At 48.1% G+C, this 17,892-nt stretch overlaps 1 protein-coding gene across 1 annotated transcript in view; it reads left to right on the top strand.

Annotated features, from left to right (window-relative positions):
* Positions 1 to 16,170: 16,170 nt before the first annotated feature.
* CAMKK1 (calcium/calmodulin dependent protein kinase kinase 1) overlaps positions 16,171 to 17,892 on the top strand; it is a 49,016-nt gene continuing 47,294 nt past the window's right edge. Inside the window, exon 1 of the mRNA XM_066635921.1 lies at positions 16,171 to 16,723. Within this exon, the coding sequence (XP_066492018.1) occupies positions 16,271 to 16,723 (453 nt within the window). The 5' untranslated portion in view covers positions 16,171 to 16,270. The remainder of the gene's footprint in view (positions 16,724 to 17,892) is intronic.

Genomic DNA, 17,892 nt, shown 5'->3' on the forward strand with positions numbered 1-17,892 from the left:
CACTGGGCTGATTAGGCTCAGGCCCGGAGAATAATGAGATGCAGTGCTCGAGATGTGCTGTGTCAAAGCACTCCGCAGGACAAATGGATGTGTGAGCTTCTCCCAGGGAGTTGGTTTCTGTTTGTGCCGCATCCCAGCCATAATGTCTAAGGCAGGGGCAGGCTCCGGTAGTGGCTTAAGATAGTGGTTCTCAAACTAGTGGGTTGCAGTCCACCAGGGGAACCAGAAGACGGGCATTCCTGCTTAAGGGGAGTGGCCCTGCAGGATGGCACCGTAGTGATTGTGGTGCCACTGCAACTAAGGGGCTTTTCCATTTACCTGGGGGCAGCATTGGCCTTTGGCAGGGTGCAGAGGGCTTGCAGCCGACCTCCCTGCTGCTCTAAACAGCGGTTATCTCTGATCAGAACCCACTTCTGGAAGAGGGTTCTGATCAGGGATAAGCAGTGTTTTAGAATAGCAGGGAGGCCCACAGAGAGGGCCGCAAGCCCCTGGCACCCTGGCAAAGGTCAGAGCTGCCCCCTAGGTAAGTAGGAAAAGTCACTTGGTCGTGGCGGTGGCCCGATCACAGTGATGTCGTCACTGCCCCCTCCCTGCCCCATCAAAGACTTACCTTGGAGCCTGAAGGAGTTTGGGAATCACTGGCCTATTCTAGTGCAGTGATTTTTCAATATTTTTCTTCTCATGGCACACTGACTTCTATGGTCGCCTCTTGTGATGTTGCTTCCAGCTTTTAGGAGACTCTTCCTGGGCGTGCAGCTCTGTTTCTAGGGCAGTTGGCAACAAATTGTCTTTCCTTCTTCCTCTGCTGGCTCCGGCTCTAACCATTTGTTACAGTTCTAACCATTTGCAGGCAGTTCCCCTAGAAAGCCAAAGAACCTGGAAGAGTTTTTCAGCAATTTTCAACCACTGTGCTCCAAATTCCCGCAGCCCACCTGTGGGCCTTTTGCGGCCCACCAATGTGCCGCGGCGCAAGGGTTGAAAATCACTGTTCTACTGCCTGAGGCAGAGGGCCAAATACCACTGCTGGACATCATCCTCTGCCCCCATATTATTATTATTATTATTATTAACAGTATTTATATCTGGCCGTTCCTGCTGCACCACTTCTATTCCTCCTTGCTGGACTGGTGAAGGGCACGAACACTGTTGTGTCTGGCCGTGGTAGCCGCCGTGATGGAGACAGAGAGAGAGGAAGCAGGAGGCAGGAAGAGGGATCTCCACCACTAGGGTGGGACTGGCTGGAGTGGGACTGTTGCCTGAAGTTACTGGTTTTCATGTTACCACGTGGTAGAGCAGAGCTTTACCTTCAGCAATGAAATCGTTGGCACATGTTTGAGGAGAGAAAGAAGGGAGGGAGGCTGTTGCTGGAGGGGATAAGATCTGGTGTGCTTTGTTGCTGCTGTATCCACCCCCAAAGCAGCCTGCCCACCCCATTCCTCCCACTCCCCACCCAATGTCACCCATTCCCCACCCCCATTCCACCCTCCCTGCCTTCCCTGCCATCTTACCTACCTTGGTGGGTCCTTCTGGGTTCACTGACACAGAAGGCTCTGGCCAGACAGGTAGACCTGGCCCTGTAGACCTGGGCTCCAAGGACTTTTCCAGTTATGGTTGCCCTCCCTCCACCCTGTTTTGCTCCTCCTCCCCCTATTCCATCCACCCCTGTCACTACCGTGTGCCTACCCCTGACTGGGTGACACCAATCCTAGTGACACCACTGGTGACCCCATCACAGCCTGATATCTACCACACTGTTCTACCTTTAACTTCGGTGGGATTAGAGAGAATTGCAGGTGTGGGGAGAGCTGCGTTCAATTGAGAAGGGGTCTGGGAGGAGTTGTTTGCCTTGTAAGTGTTGAGGAAGACGAGGCATTAATGTCAAATACGTAAAATTAGCCTGGTGGGGAGCAGATGTTTTGGCAGCCTTCTTGCAAGCCAGATTTCCGTTGCTTTGACGAGCCAATGGCTCACCTGAACAAAAACAGCCCTGCATTTCCCAGCGGAGGTCCAGAGCGCTCCGGATGGAACAGAGTCATTTCTGTGTATCCCTAATTTAGACATATGCAAAACACAATTAACTAGAGCTTGGAGTGTATTTTCTTCTTCTTTGTTCCCAATGCTTCGCTGAGTTCTTTGGCAGGTACTTGCAGAGTCCCTTAAAATATAAAACCACTGTGAATAATTTTAATTGGGAAGCAACCCACTAACAACCCCAAAACTTATTTTTAAAAAAATGTATATTCCTCTGTTCAATCCAGCAAACTCCCAAGAGGGCCAATAAACCTGAAATCAGCTAATTGCTAACCAAATAAAAATGGCGTTAAATAGCTAACTGATCATAAAAGCTTCCCCTTACCCAGTTTTAACAAAGTAGCTGTAAGAGCAACTGAAAAAAAACACATGAAACACATTGTTCTCCATGTGTCTAAAAGTCAAGACTGTTGGTGTCATGAGGAGGGCATTTTACAACTGGGGTGCCAACCCGGAAAAGGCCCTGTCTCTGATCTGAGTACAGCAGATCTGAGTTTCTCTGATCTGAGAAAAGGCCGTGTTCCTCTCTGTGGCCATCCAGGTAATCTCCAAAGGTGCACATGTCAAAACCTCTTTGAGTTACATTAATGATGCTAATTCCAAAAGTTGGATGATGAGTCCACTACGTGGATTCTAATGGTGGCTGGATGGAAAATCCATGTTTCGGGACAGTAGATCTCTGATGAACAATTGCTGTGGACAAATAATGGGGTGACCATAAGTTTGCCAGTTCTGTCTCAAGCTACCTGGTGGTGTGTTTTCCCCGAACAGGAGCTAATGCTATTAATTCCAGAGGCTCAGTTTAAAATCTCCAGGATTGTTTTCAGTAGTCATCTGGGAATCAATGCGGATTCCTGGACACTCCAGGCCAGTCGTGGAGTGTTGGCAACCTTAAATGACCATTAAATCGCCTTGACGTGCTGAAACCTCTGGCTGGCACTGTAGGAAACAGGAATCTGGGATTGTTGGAGATGAACCCACTTTTGTCTGACCCATCAGGGTTCTTCTTTGGTTCTTAAAACGTGTGATTCTGGGATTTGGAGATTTAAGAACTATTTTTACAGCCTCGCTCTAAGTTGGTTTGAGGTCTTGGGCTTCTGAAATAACCAGCTCATAGCCATGCTCCCCGTCATGACCCACGGGCCCAACAGGGAGGAACACAACCAGTCTTAAATTGCCACAAGTCCGAGTTGGTTGATGGACCACTCCTGCGAGGGTTGCTTTTCTGTGTGACTCCCGGATGCTTGGCACACTCCTCTCCCAACCACATCTTCCATCCTTTGCCACTCATTTTGTTCATCCTTTACAAGAATGACGATAAGCAGTTGGTTGCCATAGCAATGACAACCATACCATCGCCTAGCAGCGCATAAATACTTCAAGCGCCTGGCTTGTGTCAGCATCAGCCACTGTCAACTTCTCCGGTTATTGTCTCTCTCTTTCAAACTCTTTCCTCTGCTCAGTGAGCTTTTAAGAACTGATAACAACGTGCACTTCTGAGGACAGGCCTCCTGTTCTAGAAGCTTCTGTGGCCCACGAGCTCCTGGCTAGCTGTGGATAGTGTTTTAGGTGAGGCTGTTGTCAGAGAAATTGAAGGCCCAGGGTGGCCATTGAAGCAGTGGTGCCACTACGGTTGTTGTCATTGCATTCTCATGGTGTCACCCCCATAGAATGCCTCCTGTACCACACCATACAGGAGATCAGGTCTACCAGGGGCATAGACCTGAGCTCCACATTGGGGAAACCTGGTAGTCCTGGTCTCTGGAGCCTCCTCCACTGTGGGTAATGGCGGTGTGGGGGGGAACATAAAAGCCATGGGTTCAGCCGTTGTATCTGTGGGTAGGGGAGCCTCAGTTGGACAGGTTGACCTGGTCCTGGGGAAGAAAAAAAATCAGAAAAATTGATGGGGGCTGATTTTTTTTGAGATCTCATTTCTGGCCAGTGGTGTGCAAATTCACCCATGGTAAAGCACCCCCTGATGGTGTCACCCAGTGCAGTCCACACCCCTTGTAGCACCCCCCCGCACCCCTCTAGTGATGCCATTGCTCTGAAGTGTCTCATTCTATGCATAAATATTGTATTGGCAACCTTCAGTCTCGAAAGACTATGGTATCGCGCTCTGAAAGGTGGTTCTGGCACAGCGTCTAGTGTGGCTGAAAAGGCCAATCCGGGAGTGACAATCCCTTCCACACCGGGAGCAAGTGCAGTCTGTCCCTGGTCTGTCTCCCTGGCTATGGGCCTTCCTTCTTTGCCTCTTAGCCTCAGACTGTTGGCAAAGTGTCTCTTCAAACTGGGAAAGGCCATGCTGCACAGCCTGCCTCCAAGCGGGCCGCTCAGAGGCCAGGGTTTCCCACTTGTTGAGGTCCATCCCTAAGGCCTTCAGATCCCTCTTGCAGATGTCCTTGTATCGCAGCTGTGGTCTACCTGTAGGGCGCTTTCCTTGCACAAGTTCTCCATAGAGGAGATCCTTTGGGATCCGGCCATCATCCATTCTCACGACATGACCAAGCCAACGCAGGCGTCTCTGTTTCAGCAGTGAATACATGCTAGGGATTCCAGCACGTTCCAGGACTGTGTTGTTTGGAACTTTGTCCTGCCAGGTGATGCCGAGGATGCGTCGGAGGCAGCGCATGTGGAAAGCGCTCAGTTTCCTCTCCTGTTGTGAGCGAAGAGTCCATGACTCGCTGCAGTACAGAAGTGTACTCAGGACGCAAGCTCTGTAGACCTGGATCTTGGTATGTTCCGTCAGCTTCTTGTTGGACCAGACTCTCTTTGTGAGTCTGGAAAACGTGGTAGCTGCTTTACCGATGCTCTTGTTTAGCTCGGTATCGAGAGAAAGAGTGTCGGAGATCGTTGAGCCAAGGTACACAAAGTCATGGACAACCTCCAGTTCATGCTCAGAGATTGTAATGCAGGGAGGTGAGTCCACATCCTGAACCATGACCTGTGTTTTCTTCAGGCTGATTGTCAGTCCAAAATCTTGGCAGGCCTTGCTAAAACGATCCATGAGCTGCTGGAGATCTTTGGCAGAGTGGGTAGTGACAGCTGCATCGTCAGCAAAGAGGAAGTCACGCAGACATTTCAGCTGGACTTTGGATTTTGCTCTCAGTCTGGAGAGGTTGAAGAGCTTTCCGTCTGATCTGGTCCGGAGATAGATGCCTTCTGTTGCAGTTCCAAAGGCCTGCTTCAGCAGGACAGCGAAGAAAATCCCAAACAAGGTTGGTGCAAGAACACAGCCCTGCTTCACTCCGCTTCGGATGTCAAAAGGGTCTGATGTGGAGCCATCGAAGACAACAGTGCCCTTCATGTCCTTGTGGAAAGATCTGATGATGCTGAGGAGCCTGGGTGGACATCCAATCTTGGGGAGAATCTTGAAGAGGCCGTCTCTGCTGACCAGGTCGAAAGCCTTTGTGAGATCTATGAAGGCTATAAAGAGTGGCTGTCGTTGTTCCCTGCATTTCTCCTGCAGTTGTCTAAGGGAGAATACCATATCAGTGGTGGACCTGTTGGCTCGGAATCCACACTGCGATTCTGGATAGACGCTCTCTGCAAGTACCTGGAGCCTCTTTAGTACAACTCGGGCAAACAGCTTTCCTACAACGCTAAGGAGAGAGATGCCGCGGTAGTTGTTGCAGTCACCCCTGTCACCTTTGTTCTTGTACAGCGTGATGATGTTTGCATCCCTCATGTCTTGAGGTACTCCACCTTCTCTCCAGCAGAGACAGAGGATTTCATGCAGCTCAGTGACGATGATCTCTTTGCAGCATTTTAGGACTTCAGCAGGGATGCTGTCTTTTCCAGGTGCCTTGCCAAAGGCAAGGGAGTCCAGGGCCACGTGAAGTTCTTCTAGGGTTGGTTCACTGTCAAGCTCTTCCAGCACAGGCAGGCACTCAATGTTGTTCAGTGCTTCTTCGGTGACTACATTTTCTCTGGAATATAGCTCAGAGTAGTGCTGCACCCAGCGTTCCATCTGCTGCGCCCGATCCTGGATGACCTCGCCTGTGGCAGACTTCAGAGGGGCAATTTTCTTCTGTGTTGGACCTAGGGCCTGCTTGATACCATCATACATCCCCTTGATGTTGCCCGTGTCAGCTGCTATCTGTATCTCGGAACAGAGCTGGAGCCAGTAGTCGTTAGCACATCTCCTGGCAGTCTGTTGGACTTTGCTGCGAGCAATTCGGAGGACCTGCAGGTTGCGCTCACTGGGACAGGCCTTGTATGCTGCTTGAGCTCTCCTCTTTTCCTCAATGACTGGTGTCAACTCCTCAGAGTGGGCTTCAAACCAGTCTGCCGCCTTGTTGGTCTTTTTGCCGAATATGGACAAGGCGGTGTTGTAAACGGTATTCTTGAAATGTTCCCATCTGTTGGATGCATTTGCGTCGGCCGGGCCTGGAAGAGATTCCTCAAGCGCTTGTGCAAATTCCTCCACTTTTCTCTGATCCCGGGTCTTGCTGGTATCAATGCGAGGTCTTCCTTCCTTTTTCGTGTGATACAGTCGCTTTGTTTGCAGTTTCACTCTGCTGCACACCAGGGAGTGGTCAGTGTCGCAGGCAGCACCATGATAACTGCGTGTGATCTTGATGCTGGGAAGGCTGGAGCGTCTGGTGAGGATCAGGTCGAGCTGGTGCCAGTGCTTTGATCTTGGATGTCTCCAAGAGACTCTATGTTGGGGCTTTGTGTTGAAAAACGTGTTGCTGACACAGAGACCGTGATGACAGCAAAACTCTAGCAGGCGTTGGCCATTTTCGTTCATCCTCCCAGTGCCAAACTGACCTAAGCAAGTGGGCCATGAACTGTTATCAGCACCAACTCTAGCATTGAAATCGCCGAGGATGAACAATGGCTCTTTTACAGGGATTTTCTTGACAGTGGTGGCCAGGTCATCATAGAATTTGTCTTTGGCTTCTGCTGGAGACGACAGAGTCGGTGCATAAGCACTGATGAGAGTGATAGGTCCTGCTGATGACTGGAGCTGCAGGGACAAAATTCTTTCACTTCCCACAGTAGGTGGGATGATGGATTTCAGCAGGGTATTTCTGACCGCAAAGCCAACGCCATGTTCCCTGGTTTCGTTTGGTGGTTTTCCCTGCCAGAAAAATGAGAAATTTCTCTCCTTGACAGATCCGGAATCTGGCAGCCTAGTCTCTTGAAGGGCGACGATGTCCATCTGCAGTCTGCTCAGCTCCATGTCGATGACAGCTGTTTTGCGTGCGTCGTCTATTTCTTGCAGGTCATCAGAGAAGCCAGGTGTCATTGTCCTAACGTTCCAGGTGCCCAGCTTTAGGGCAGTAGTTTTCTGTTTTCTGTTGCATGGTGCAGAGTTGTCGATCCGCTTGTCGGTTTTCACCCTAAACCCCACGCACCCCATGAGGTTAACGGACCGTGGCGAGGCAACACCTTACTGGCTGGGGACTGCCCAGCTTAAGGCGGGCGGTAGCTGCCCAATGAGATGCAATGATCTCTCCCACCGTCGGAAGCAGCCCCTGGCGTCATGCTCTACGCCAATCGAGCAAAGACTTATAACCGGTAAACTGCTGCTTCCCGTGTTGTGCCGACGCCGTATGGCGAAGTTGGAGTGTCCTCTCCAGTGCGCGAAGCCTGGGTAAAGAAGGTATGGAGGATAGGCTGTTACCCATGCAGCAAATCCCCCCTCTCCACGTCGCTGGAATGGTCCAATGGAAAGGCAGAAGCCAATACGGTTGGTTCCAGCGGCGTCGCAGGAGTTGCCAGAACGTGACTGTGTTCAGCCATGAACTGCCTAAGGGACTCCGGCTCCTGATTTTGCCTCGAGGTTGACTCCTGAAGCCTTTTCCAGAACTGGATGTAGCCACAAGGCAGTGGAGGTTTGAGGTCAGAGTTTCCTTCTCTTAGATGAGCTGCCTTCCTAGGCTGACGAGTCCCATCTACCCGGTGGCTGTTTAGTCGCCTCTTACGACAAGTACAGCCAAACTGAGGGCCTATTCTTATCCCCATACAAAAATATATGTATATTGTATGTCACAAACTTTTCCATTGTATTGTAAAATACACATAACCCATTAATAATTTTTCTTGTTATACGCTGGGAAAAGGTACACTGGTTAGTTGAAGGTATTTTTACTTAGGGACTTGCTTTGAACTTGTTTTATTTTGGCATTATTTTGGCTTGAACGAGTGTCTCAGAAAGAAAAGTTTTAAGTAAGCTCTATCAGGATCTTATAATGAGCAGTTCCAAGGCCTATCAATAGGCAGACATGATGTCTTGCTGGATGATTAGATTATCATTACACTAACAAGTTTTTGTGACATGATTTCGGGGAAATGGAAAGCTAAAAACATGCTTATGCTCATGACAAGGTTTTGGAGGAAAACAGTTGTGCTACGCATGCTGAGTTTTATGTAATAGGCATGTTCCAACTAGGGTGATGGGATGGTCTCTGTGACTGTGGCTTTGAATACGGGTCACCAGTATTCGGGCAACCCGTATCGGTAGTTTCAGGTATCTGTGGATCAGATCTGTGGGGGTCCCCTGTGTCGCCTCCAGAGGTGAGGGGAACTGGGCTACCCTCATATCTGGAGGGTCTCCTGTGGCCGTTGTAGCCCTCAAAATGGCCAAAGGCCAAAAAAAGTGATTTCTGGTTTTCATTCGAAAGCTGAAAGTGACATTTTGATTTCTGGTTTTCAGTCGAAAACTGAAAGTGAGGGTGACATGTCCTGTATGGCATTGGGAGGCTCAGAGAAAGCCCTGGAGCAGGACGGGCACCCTCCCCAGACCACAGGGTTGGATGTTCACCCATATCCACGGTATCTGCTATTGGCGGGGAACCCCTATGGATAAAGGGGCATGCCACAGATAAGGGGCGATTTTCACAATGGTTGAAAATCACTTGTCTTCAATCTAGATGGTCTGTTGGCCAGCACTCTTTCTTGTCACAAGGAATGAAACTCTTCTTTCCAGCATGTGTCTTGTTTATAATATAATATACTTCCTGGTGAATTTCTTCCCTCCCACCTCCATATCCCCCCCCCCCCACTTTCCCTCAGTAATTCTTGGTTAATTATTGCTTATACGTGCAATTAGGGTAAGTGCCTCTGATTATGCAAATTAGCCTCATCATGTAATTAAGACATGGAATGATAAATGTATAATGCTTTGTGCATTCTTGCTCTTTCTCTCTTACGCTAATGCAGAAGGCCGCGTTTCAGGTGTGCCCCGGATTTTTCAGCCAATTTGTCTTTCAGTGCCCAGTTTGGTATTTATCCATTACCATGTGCTCCCACTGCCTCTATTTCTCTGACATCCTTTGCACTTCTACTCTGTTTCCCTCTTCTTCTTTTTTAATCTAGGGAGTGAGAGGAGGGGCAACTGGGGGAAGATAGGTGGACCAGTAGCCCTTCCAAGACTTTCCCAATTGGCATCATGGATGGGCTCGCTCTGCTTTTGATTCTCCTTATTCATATTTTGTTAGTGTTAGTTGCTGATCTTGTCCTCACGATTTAGTTCCTTCTCTGAAGGCTCTAGTCTAGATTAAAGCCAGATGCACAAAAGGAAATGCACAGGTTGATCTCTGATGCAGATGGGTAAAGTATATCATTCGTGGACATGTGCATAAATTCAAGTGCATGAATGCTACAGTGCACAGCTTGTCCCTTCATACCTGCAGTGAACTTGCGGTGAGATGCTTATTTATTTTATTAATCTATACCCTACCTTTCCAGTTAAAAACTGCACAAGTCAACTTCCAATAAAATCAAACATCATCAGTAATATAAGGCAGTTATGATTTTCTCATACATCTATATTGAAATCTCCTTCTTGACTTTTAAATTGGTAGATGACCGACATTGTATAGAAAATAGAGTCAAACAGGAATCGGCAACCTTTTTCTTTAAATGGGCCAGCTGTTTGGTGGTGATAATGTCACAGTTGAGCTTCTGGGTAACCAAGCTTCCAGAAGCAGCTGCACAGAGCTCAACTAGGGAGGCAAAGCCTCTTCCCCAGTTGGCTGCATACCAGATGGGGAATTGTGGCACCGACTAGCCATTCTGCGGGCTCGCAACGCGGCTCCACCATTTTCTGTCTGGCATGGGCAGGTCTGCCTTTCCCCATCTGGTGCGTGGTGATTTGGCCAGGAGGCTTTGCCTCCCAAGCTGAGCTCTGTGAGTGGGCCAGATCCATCCCACAGGTCGTGGGCTGCCAACCCCTAAAACAGAATCTTCGGCAATGTGTAATAGCAGCAGAAGGCAGTGGTGTAACTAGAGGAGCTGCAAAGCACTAAGTTTCACTACAGTGTGCCCCTCCCCTTTGGAGCCAGGTGTACGCCTCTGTTTTGCTCCCACTTCTTGGATTGGTTCCGAACAGGAGAAGGAGGAGGGGCCCCTTGCACACTGGGGTGAGGCTTCCTGCAAAACTTAGTGCTTTGCACCCCCTCTAGCTACACCACTGACAGAGGGAACTGGGACACTGATGTATATATGAGAAAATTGGGATGCTACCATGTTCCTCCTTATATCTGTGAAATTTTGAACAAGATGCAGTAGAGCCCCAGATCTGAGATAGAATCATGTGCATATAGGTTGCATCCCATATGCTAGTGAATCTGTTGTCAGGGTCCTGTGTTGTTCGTTGATGGGTCCAGAGTCAAATAGGTTGTCTGGGTCAGGCTAAAGACAAGGCCTATAGTAGCAAACAAAGGTCAGAGGGGCCAGAGGCATATGTGTAACTGGGTCAGGGAAATGACCAAGTTCCAAAAAAAATGCTAGTGAGGCAAATGTGGCTACTGTAGAATATAGAATGTACTCTAAATGTGGAACCGAGCTTGAAATGGCATTTATAGGATCAGTCAAATTATAGGATCAGTCAAGCCTTGCTTAGGCTCCCAAATTGCCTGTTCTGGCTAGACTGGTGAGCTGCAGTACCTTTTCTGGCCATCATCTGGGTGGTGCTATAGAGTAGCAGAGGTCAGTCCAACTGCTCCTTCTGTCTAAGAGCTGCCCTGTTAGCATAGGAAGTAGGATTCCCCAGTCTTCTTTCAGGAGCCCCTGGATCAGGTCTTCTGGACGCTTCCATCAGTTCTGGATCAATGTGAGCCTTGACATTTTCCACAGGGCTACAGCTTTCCAGTACCGCCTGCACAGTTTTTCAATAAGCAGGCACGGAAAAAAGTGAGGCAGGCTATTTTAGCACTACTCTGGGGTTTCTCCTTAACAGATGCTCTGCAGGAACAAAGATAAATTGTCAACAGTTATGGACTAGATTCTCCAAGGGGGAAGTGAATTTGATTTGGAACAACTTCATTTCCTTTTGGCAAGTCACCCAAACAACAGCACACACTCCCTCCCAATGTCTACTGGTCATGAGAAAGGAAATGTGTTGGGGGGGGGGATATATCTTGAGAGAGGCAATAAACTTCCCAAAAAAATAAACTAAGGCTAGATCTGGGAACTGGCAGCTAGCGTGCCTGTATGGGCACACTAGCAATGATTGCCAGGCTAACCCCCCTATCAGCCGGCAGCAGGGCTTTGCTGCCAGCTGATTGGCTGGCTGGCATTGGGGGCGGGACGACTGAGCCTGATCTAGCGCGCAGGCGCTAGACCCGGCTCAGTTCCGTTCCTGGAAGCGACCGGGCAGGTCGCTTTTCTGGGAGCGAAAAGTGCTGGGTGGGTAGGCAGAAGACCTTCTCGGCGTCCAATCTAAGCCAGCAAGGGCAGGGGTGAACCAGAACCGCTCTCAAGATGCTTGACCAGCTCTTGGAGGCAGGCTGGCTAGCCCCTGGTCTGAACTTTGGGGCCTTGCAGGGGTGACCTGAAGGCATAGTAGTTTGGCTAGCTTACCCTCTTCGGGCGACGGTGAAAGGCGGGCTTAATAACTATTGAGCTACCCCTGGAGTCGGGTGGACGCCCTATGAGACTGGGGGATGTAGACGGCTAGGGACGTTTCCCCCATTTAGAACCCCGCACTTAGTTTGGGTATTGTTTACCTATTTTGCCTTGTTGTGCTTGTTGTAAGTTAATAAAGTGGCCCATTTAATCCCATACCTGTTGTCGGCTGTATTTATTGGGGAATGCATGGTAAAGACTAGAAAAATAATTATCTGGAAAAAATAAGACTAGATCAGTGGTGGGGACATTTCTACCTTCATCCGCTTGAGTATCTAAAATTCACACATCTAAAAATGCAGGATGGGACACAGGTTACATTTTTTTTTTTAAATTTGAGATTATGCTGAGCCGAGCAAGGTCCCTTTCTTACACTCCAGCTGTTTTCTGTTTGCTGAATCTGGTAAATCACTGTCACTATTTGTGCCTTTGGGGAGTGCACCAGTTTGTGCACCAGTTGTGCACCAGTTTGCAAATGGGAGTCTTTATAACTGTCATTACTTTTGTCATAAAAAATCCACACACCCCTTGTGTTGATTTGGCAGTATTTGAATTTCTGGTTTGGGGGCAGGCTGCTGTTTTCCAGCCCTGCCCCATCTCCTCTCTTCTGCCGTGCTCTTGCTTTCCCTCTCTGCTCATTTTCTTCTGCTTTCATTTAAAAATAGCTCTGGCTGTTTACTCTGATGTGGAAAGCAGAAGTTTCTTTTTGGCCAGAAATACTCCTCCTGTTGTGACCTGTCTTCGCTCTCCTTCTTTGGCATCGTTTGGCATGAGGGACGTTATTTTATCTTATTATGAAATTAATATATTATACACCATTTTTCATCAATGCCTTTTTAGTGTAATTTACGTAGCAAAGGAATAAAAAGATGATTCCTGCCCCAGATTCCTACCCCTACTCACAGCCTTACACACACACACACACACACACCCTCTAGCAATGCCAATACTCTTGTTGATTTTTATCTTGGAAGAGTATCAGAATGAAGATACAATTGTACAAGTGGGGCAACAACCTGAGGCAACTTGGCTGCTGTGGGGTTTGGTCACAGGTTGACTCCATGTGAAATGTGTCCACTTTGGGTTTTGTTCTGTTCTTTAAGTACATTTTAAGCGTCTTTGTAACTATTGCTGATGCCTATTCCTTGGACTGGAGACCAGTGGATGAAATAATGGGCTAATGGAATGTCTTCTATCATCTTGTATGAAAACTCTTCTCCCTAGAGGACACTGCAGAAATTGTTGGTTGATGCAGTAGAGCAGTTTGACTCACTGATGAATTCCACAAAGTATGCAAGCTGAAATCATTTGGTTTCTATGACCCAACTGAAAACAGAAATGTACAATTGATAGGATTCAAGATGATGCTTGCTTGTTTTAAATTTTTTTGATTTAAAAAAATCAAAACTTCACATATCGGCTGATGGGTTCTGAGCTGTCTGTAACTGATCAGGAGAGAGATCTTGGGGTGGTGGTGGACAGGTCGATGAAAGTGTTGACCCAGTGTGTGGCGGCAGTAAAGAAGGCCAATTCTATGCTTGGGATCATTAGAAAAGGTATTGAGAACAAAACGGCCAATATTATAATGCTGTTGTACAAATCAATGGTAAGGCCACACCTGGAGTATTGCGTCCAGTTCTGGTCGCCACATCTCAAAAAGTACATAGTGGAAATGGAGAAGGTGCAAAAGAGAGCGACTAGGATGATTACTGGGCTGGGGCACCTTCCTTATGAGGAAAGGCTATGGCGTTTGGGCCTCTTCAGCCTAGAAAAGAGACGCCTGAGGGGGGACATGATTGAGACATACAAAATTATGCATGGGAAGGATAAAGTGGATAGAGAGATGCTCTTTACACTCTCACATAACACCAGAACCAGGGGACATCCACTAAAATTGAGTCTTGGGAGGGTTAGGACAGACAAAAGAAAATATTTCTTTACTCAGCGTGTGGTCGGTCTGTGGAACTCCTTGCCGCAGGATGCGGTGATGGCGTCTGGCCTGGATGACTTTAAAAGGGGATTGGACAAGTTTCTGGAGGAAAAATTCATTACGGGTTACAAGCCATGATATGTATGTACAGCCTCCTGATTTTAGAAATGGGTATGTCAGATGCAAGAGAGGGCACCAGGATGCAGGTCTCTTGTTATGGTGTGCTCCCTGAGTCATTTGGTGGGCTGCTAAGAGACAGGAAGCTGGACTAGATGGGCCTATGGCCTGATCCAGTGGGGCTGTTCTTATGTTCCATTCCTTGTCACTTCTGGTCGGCTCCAAGAAGTGCTAATCTGCATGTTGTCATTGGCGCATGGCCTGTAAACATCACTTTGCAAAGCTAATGAGTGTGGAAGTAGCCTCTGGATTCTGATGGACCACCCTCCAGCATTCCACAAATGCTCACAGAGATAACTTAGTGATACTGCCAGTTATCATACAAAGGGTGGCATCTTAAGCTTCTCCCACATAAGAACATAGGAACAGCCGCACTGGATCAGGCCATAGGCCCATCTAGTCCAGCTTCCTATATCTCACAACGGCCCACCAAATGCCCCAGGGAGCACACCAGATAACAAGAAGACCTGCAAGGCCTCCTGGGAATTGTAGTTTAAGAACATAAGAACAGCCCCACTGGATCAGGCCATAGGCCCATCTAGTCCAGCTTCCTGTAACTCACAGCATAAGAAAATAAGAACAGCCCCACTGGCTCAGGCCAGAGGCCCATCTAGTCCAGCTTCCTGTATCTCACGTCGGCCCACCAAATGCCCCAGGGAGCACACCAGATAACAAGAGACCTCATCCTGGTGCCCTCCCTTACATCTGGCATTCTGACATAACTTGCACCTCACTGGAGGTTATAGTCTACCTTCTGTAGCCTGCATTCATTTGCTCCGCCATTGTTTCTCCTCTGATCTTAAATTCCAGATGGTGTTTGTTCTTTTGACTAATGATATCCTTGGAAAAACAAAATTCTCCTACAATACGTTGTTACCAATACTTCAAAATATACCTTGGCAGCAGCCATTTGTGAAATGGCAAGTGCATGGCACCTAAGTATTTGTGTGCAGCCATGTACTGTACCTGCATGCGCTTTGGAGAATAAAATGGGTCCATTCTCAGATGTAACTTTTTGAGACACTGGGGAAGGGAGCTGAGCTCTGGAGAAGAGCAGTTCAGGAACTTGTACTAAAAAGTTTCACATTTGTTAAATGGGGATGTGATTTACCTAAGGCCAGTGGCGTAGCTAGAAGGGGTGCAATGCACTAAGTTTTGCAGGTGCCTGAATGAGCTGTGCAGGTGGCCCCTAGACTAGAATAAAATATTGATGTCATTAGACGTTGCTCCAATCCTGTGTGTAGGATAGATCCAAAAATATAGCAAACAGTGTTTTAATTCACCATTGAGCATACCCAAAAGAGCTATAAAGCCAAATGTGTTTGGATCCCAAGATCTTCATTAGTGGCTCATATTTTAAAAATGAGTGTGTTTGTATGTATGTATGTATGTATGTATGTATGTATGTATGTATTTATTTATTTATTTATTTATTTATTTATTTTATTAATTTATACCCCGCCTTTTTGCCCAACGGGCACACAAGGCGGCTTACAACACTTTAAAAATACAACATTAAAAACAATCATTAAAAACAATTTACAATAATTAAAAAATCTAAAAACAAACAAACCGCGTGGATTTTCATATAAGAAGCAAGAATGCCAGCCAGCCTGTCAAAAATTAAAAGCTTTTTGAAATAAAAAGGTCTTCAGTCCACGCCGAAACATTAGCAACAAGGGAGCAGTTCTCAGTTCTAAGGGGAGGGTATTCCACAGTTTGGGGGCCACCACCGAAAAGGCCCTCTTCCTGGCCGCTGCCCCCTCACATCTCTTAGTGGCGGCACAGTCAAAAGGGCCCCCCCCAGATGATCTAAGAGCACGGGCAGGATTGTAGGGAAGGAGACGGTCCCTCAAATACCCCGAACCCGAGCCGTATCAACAAGCTCAGTAAGACTTCTCCAGGTGGAACAATTTATTGCCTGGAAGAGAAATATAAAATCTTAAGATCTATCACGTCATTTCTTAAACCGGGATGCGTACATAGGTTTATTCAAGTTTGTAGGAGTGCAGGAACAAGCTGAATCCATCAACACTGCCCTAAATTTAGGCCTGGAGTCTGAATGTCTTGTCATGCCAACTGAACTGTGCAGGTTGGACATGTGGAGCCCACTGTATTGACCTTGAAATCATTGCTTTAGTTGCTTATCCCTCCCTTGTTGGTCTTTCCAGAGATCCATGTGGAAAGGGCTCCCACCCTATGTGCTTTCCATGAGCTGCTGAAGCCCAGGATCTTACATCATCATTTAAGAACTTGAAGCCCACAGCATCAAGGATGGGAGATTCTCCAGTCGACACGGTGGGCCAAGCCAGTGATACGTGTTGCAGAGATACTCAGACTGAGCTTGCCGAAAGAGTCGCTGCTATCGATGTGGCCGTGGGCCCAGACGTGGTTAACCAAAACGGTCAAGGGACCGTCGATGGGGACGACAACACATTCTCTGGTGACGTTGCCAACATCCAACGGAACGGGGTTGATGCTGGTTCAGGAACCTCTGAAGAACTCGATGGGGCTCACGAGCTGACTGCACCAAAGAGGGCATCCACAAGACCCACCCTGTCTGGCAGGAAGTACTCTCTTCAAGAAAGGCCCTCCGGAAACTACTTGACTTCAGGTGACTCTACAGGCTTTGGCCCATATGCCACAGGGCCTTCCACGCACATTTCACCACGTATTGTGAGGAGACCCACCATAGAGTCCCACAGAGTCTCTATCTCAGATGCTGCGGTAGGTCCTTTGTCCATTTTTGACGGTGGCATGATTTTATGAATATAATCTTGTCTTGCTTGCATGCCTGAAAGGAAAACCAGGGGCTGTACAAGAATTAAAACAAGACCTTCCTTGGAAGCTTGTAGCAGTGGTTCCCAAACTTACCTGGGTTACGACACCCCTTCAGGCTTTACTTCCTAGCTCAGCTGGGTGCCTCCATCCACGAAATCTTGTGAATTCCAAGGTGGCGGCTCCTGGAGAACTGGTCCGAGGGGCCACTGGGGACATCCTGTGGCAACCCTGTGAGTGATTTGCAACACCCTAAGGCAGTAGTTCCCAAATTGTGGGCCGTGGCTCGCTGGTGAGCCGTGGAAACCAACCAGGGGAGCTGTGGAATCCTTGAGAAAAACATGTCGCCCTATACAGTGTGTAGGATTGTAACCCTAACGGGGAGCTGCAGTCAATGGCCCTGTAGGTCAAGGGAGCTGCCAGTCAAAAAAGTTTGGGGAACAACTGCCCTAAGACACTGATGCCCACTTTGGGAACTCTTGACTTACAGTGTAATTATGCTTTTGTGGAGAATGAAGTGTCTTTGTGACCCTCATTGGGTTGGTGTGTACATAACAGAGGCTTCTCCTTGACTCTTGATTAACACTATAATCTTGTTCAGGTGTTTGTTGTGCCATGGAGAGCAGAGTTGTGGGGGCCTACGGGGAATCCTTGCCCTGATAATGTGTGCATGCTAGCCCTGCGTCTACCATCTCTGTGTTCAGCATTTGTCTGCAGAGATGAATGCTGGACATGGATAGTATCTGGCTGTGATTGCTGGCCTAGAATGTCCCAGTGGCAGTTGGGATGTGACATTCTTCCTGAGGGCATCCACGCAATTTATTGGAGAGGGGCTAGCATATGCATGTTTTTTTAGGGCCCTCGTGCTTTTGCTGTCCACAGGAGAACAAACCCCTGATTAGGGTTTATCATAGCATAAACATTCATAGCATAGCATTCTAGAGTCTGGAGAGAAAATACTGGGGGGGGGGGGGCAAATCCATGGATGCCATATCCCCAGATTCACTTATGGATCCTTGAAGCTCACCTCCGGAGGAGGGGCAGCCCTCTGGGATCGCGGGGACAGGCGTTCAACCAGATCTGCGGTTCAGTGTATCTGCGGGGGGTTCCAGAACAGA

Source organism: Tiliqua scincoides, chromosome 8 (assembly GCF_035046505.1).
Source record: "Tiliqua scincoides isolate rTilSci1 chromosome 8, rTilSci1.hap2, whole genome shotgun sequence".
In the NCBI taxonomy this organism is placed as follows: Eukaryota; Metazoa; Chordata; class Lepidosauria; order Squamata; family Scincidae; genus Tiliqua; species Tiliqua scincoides.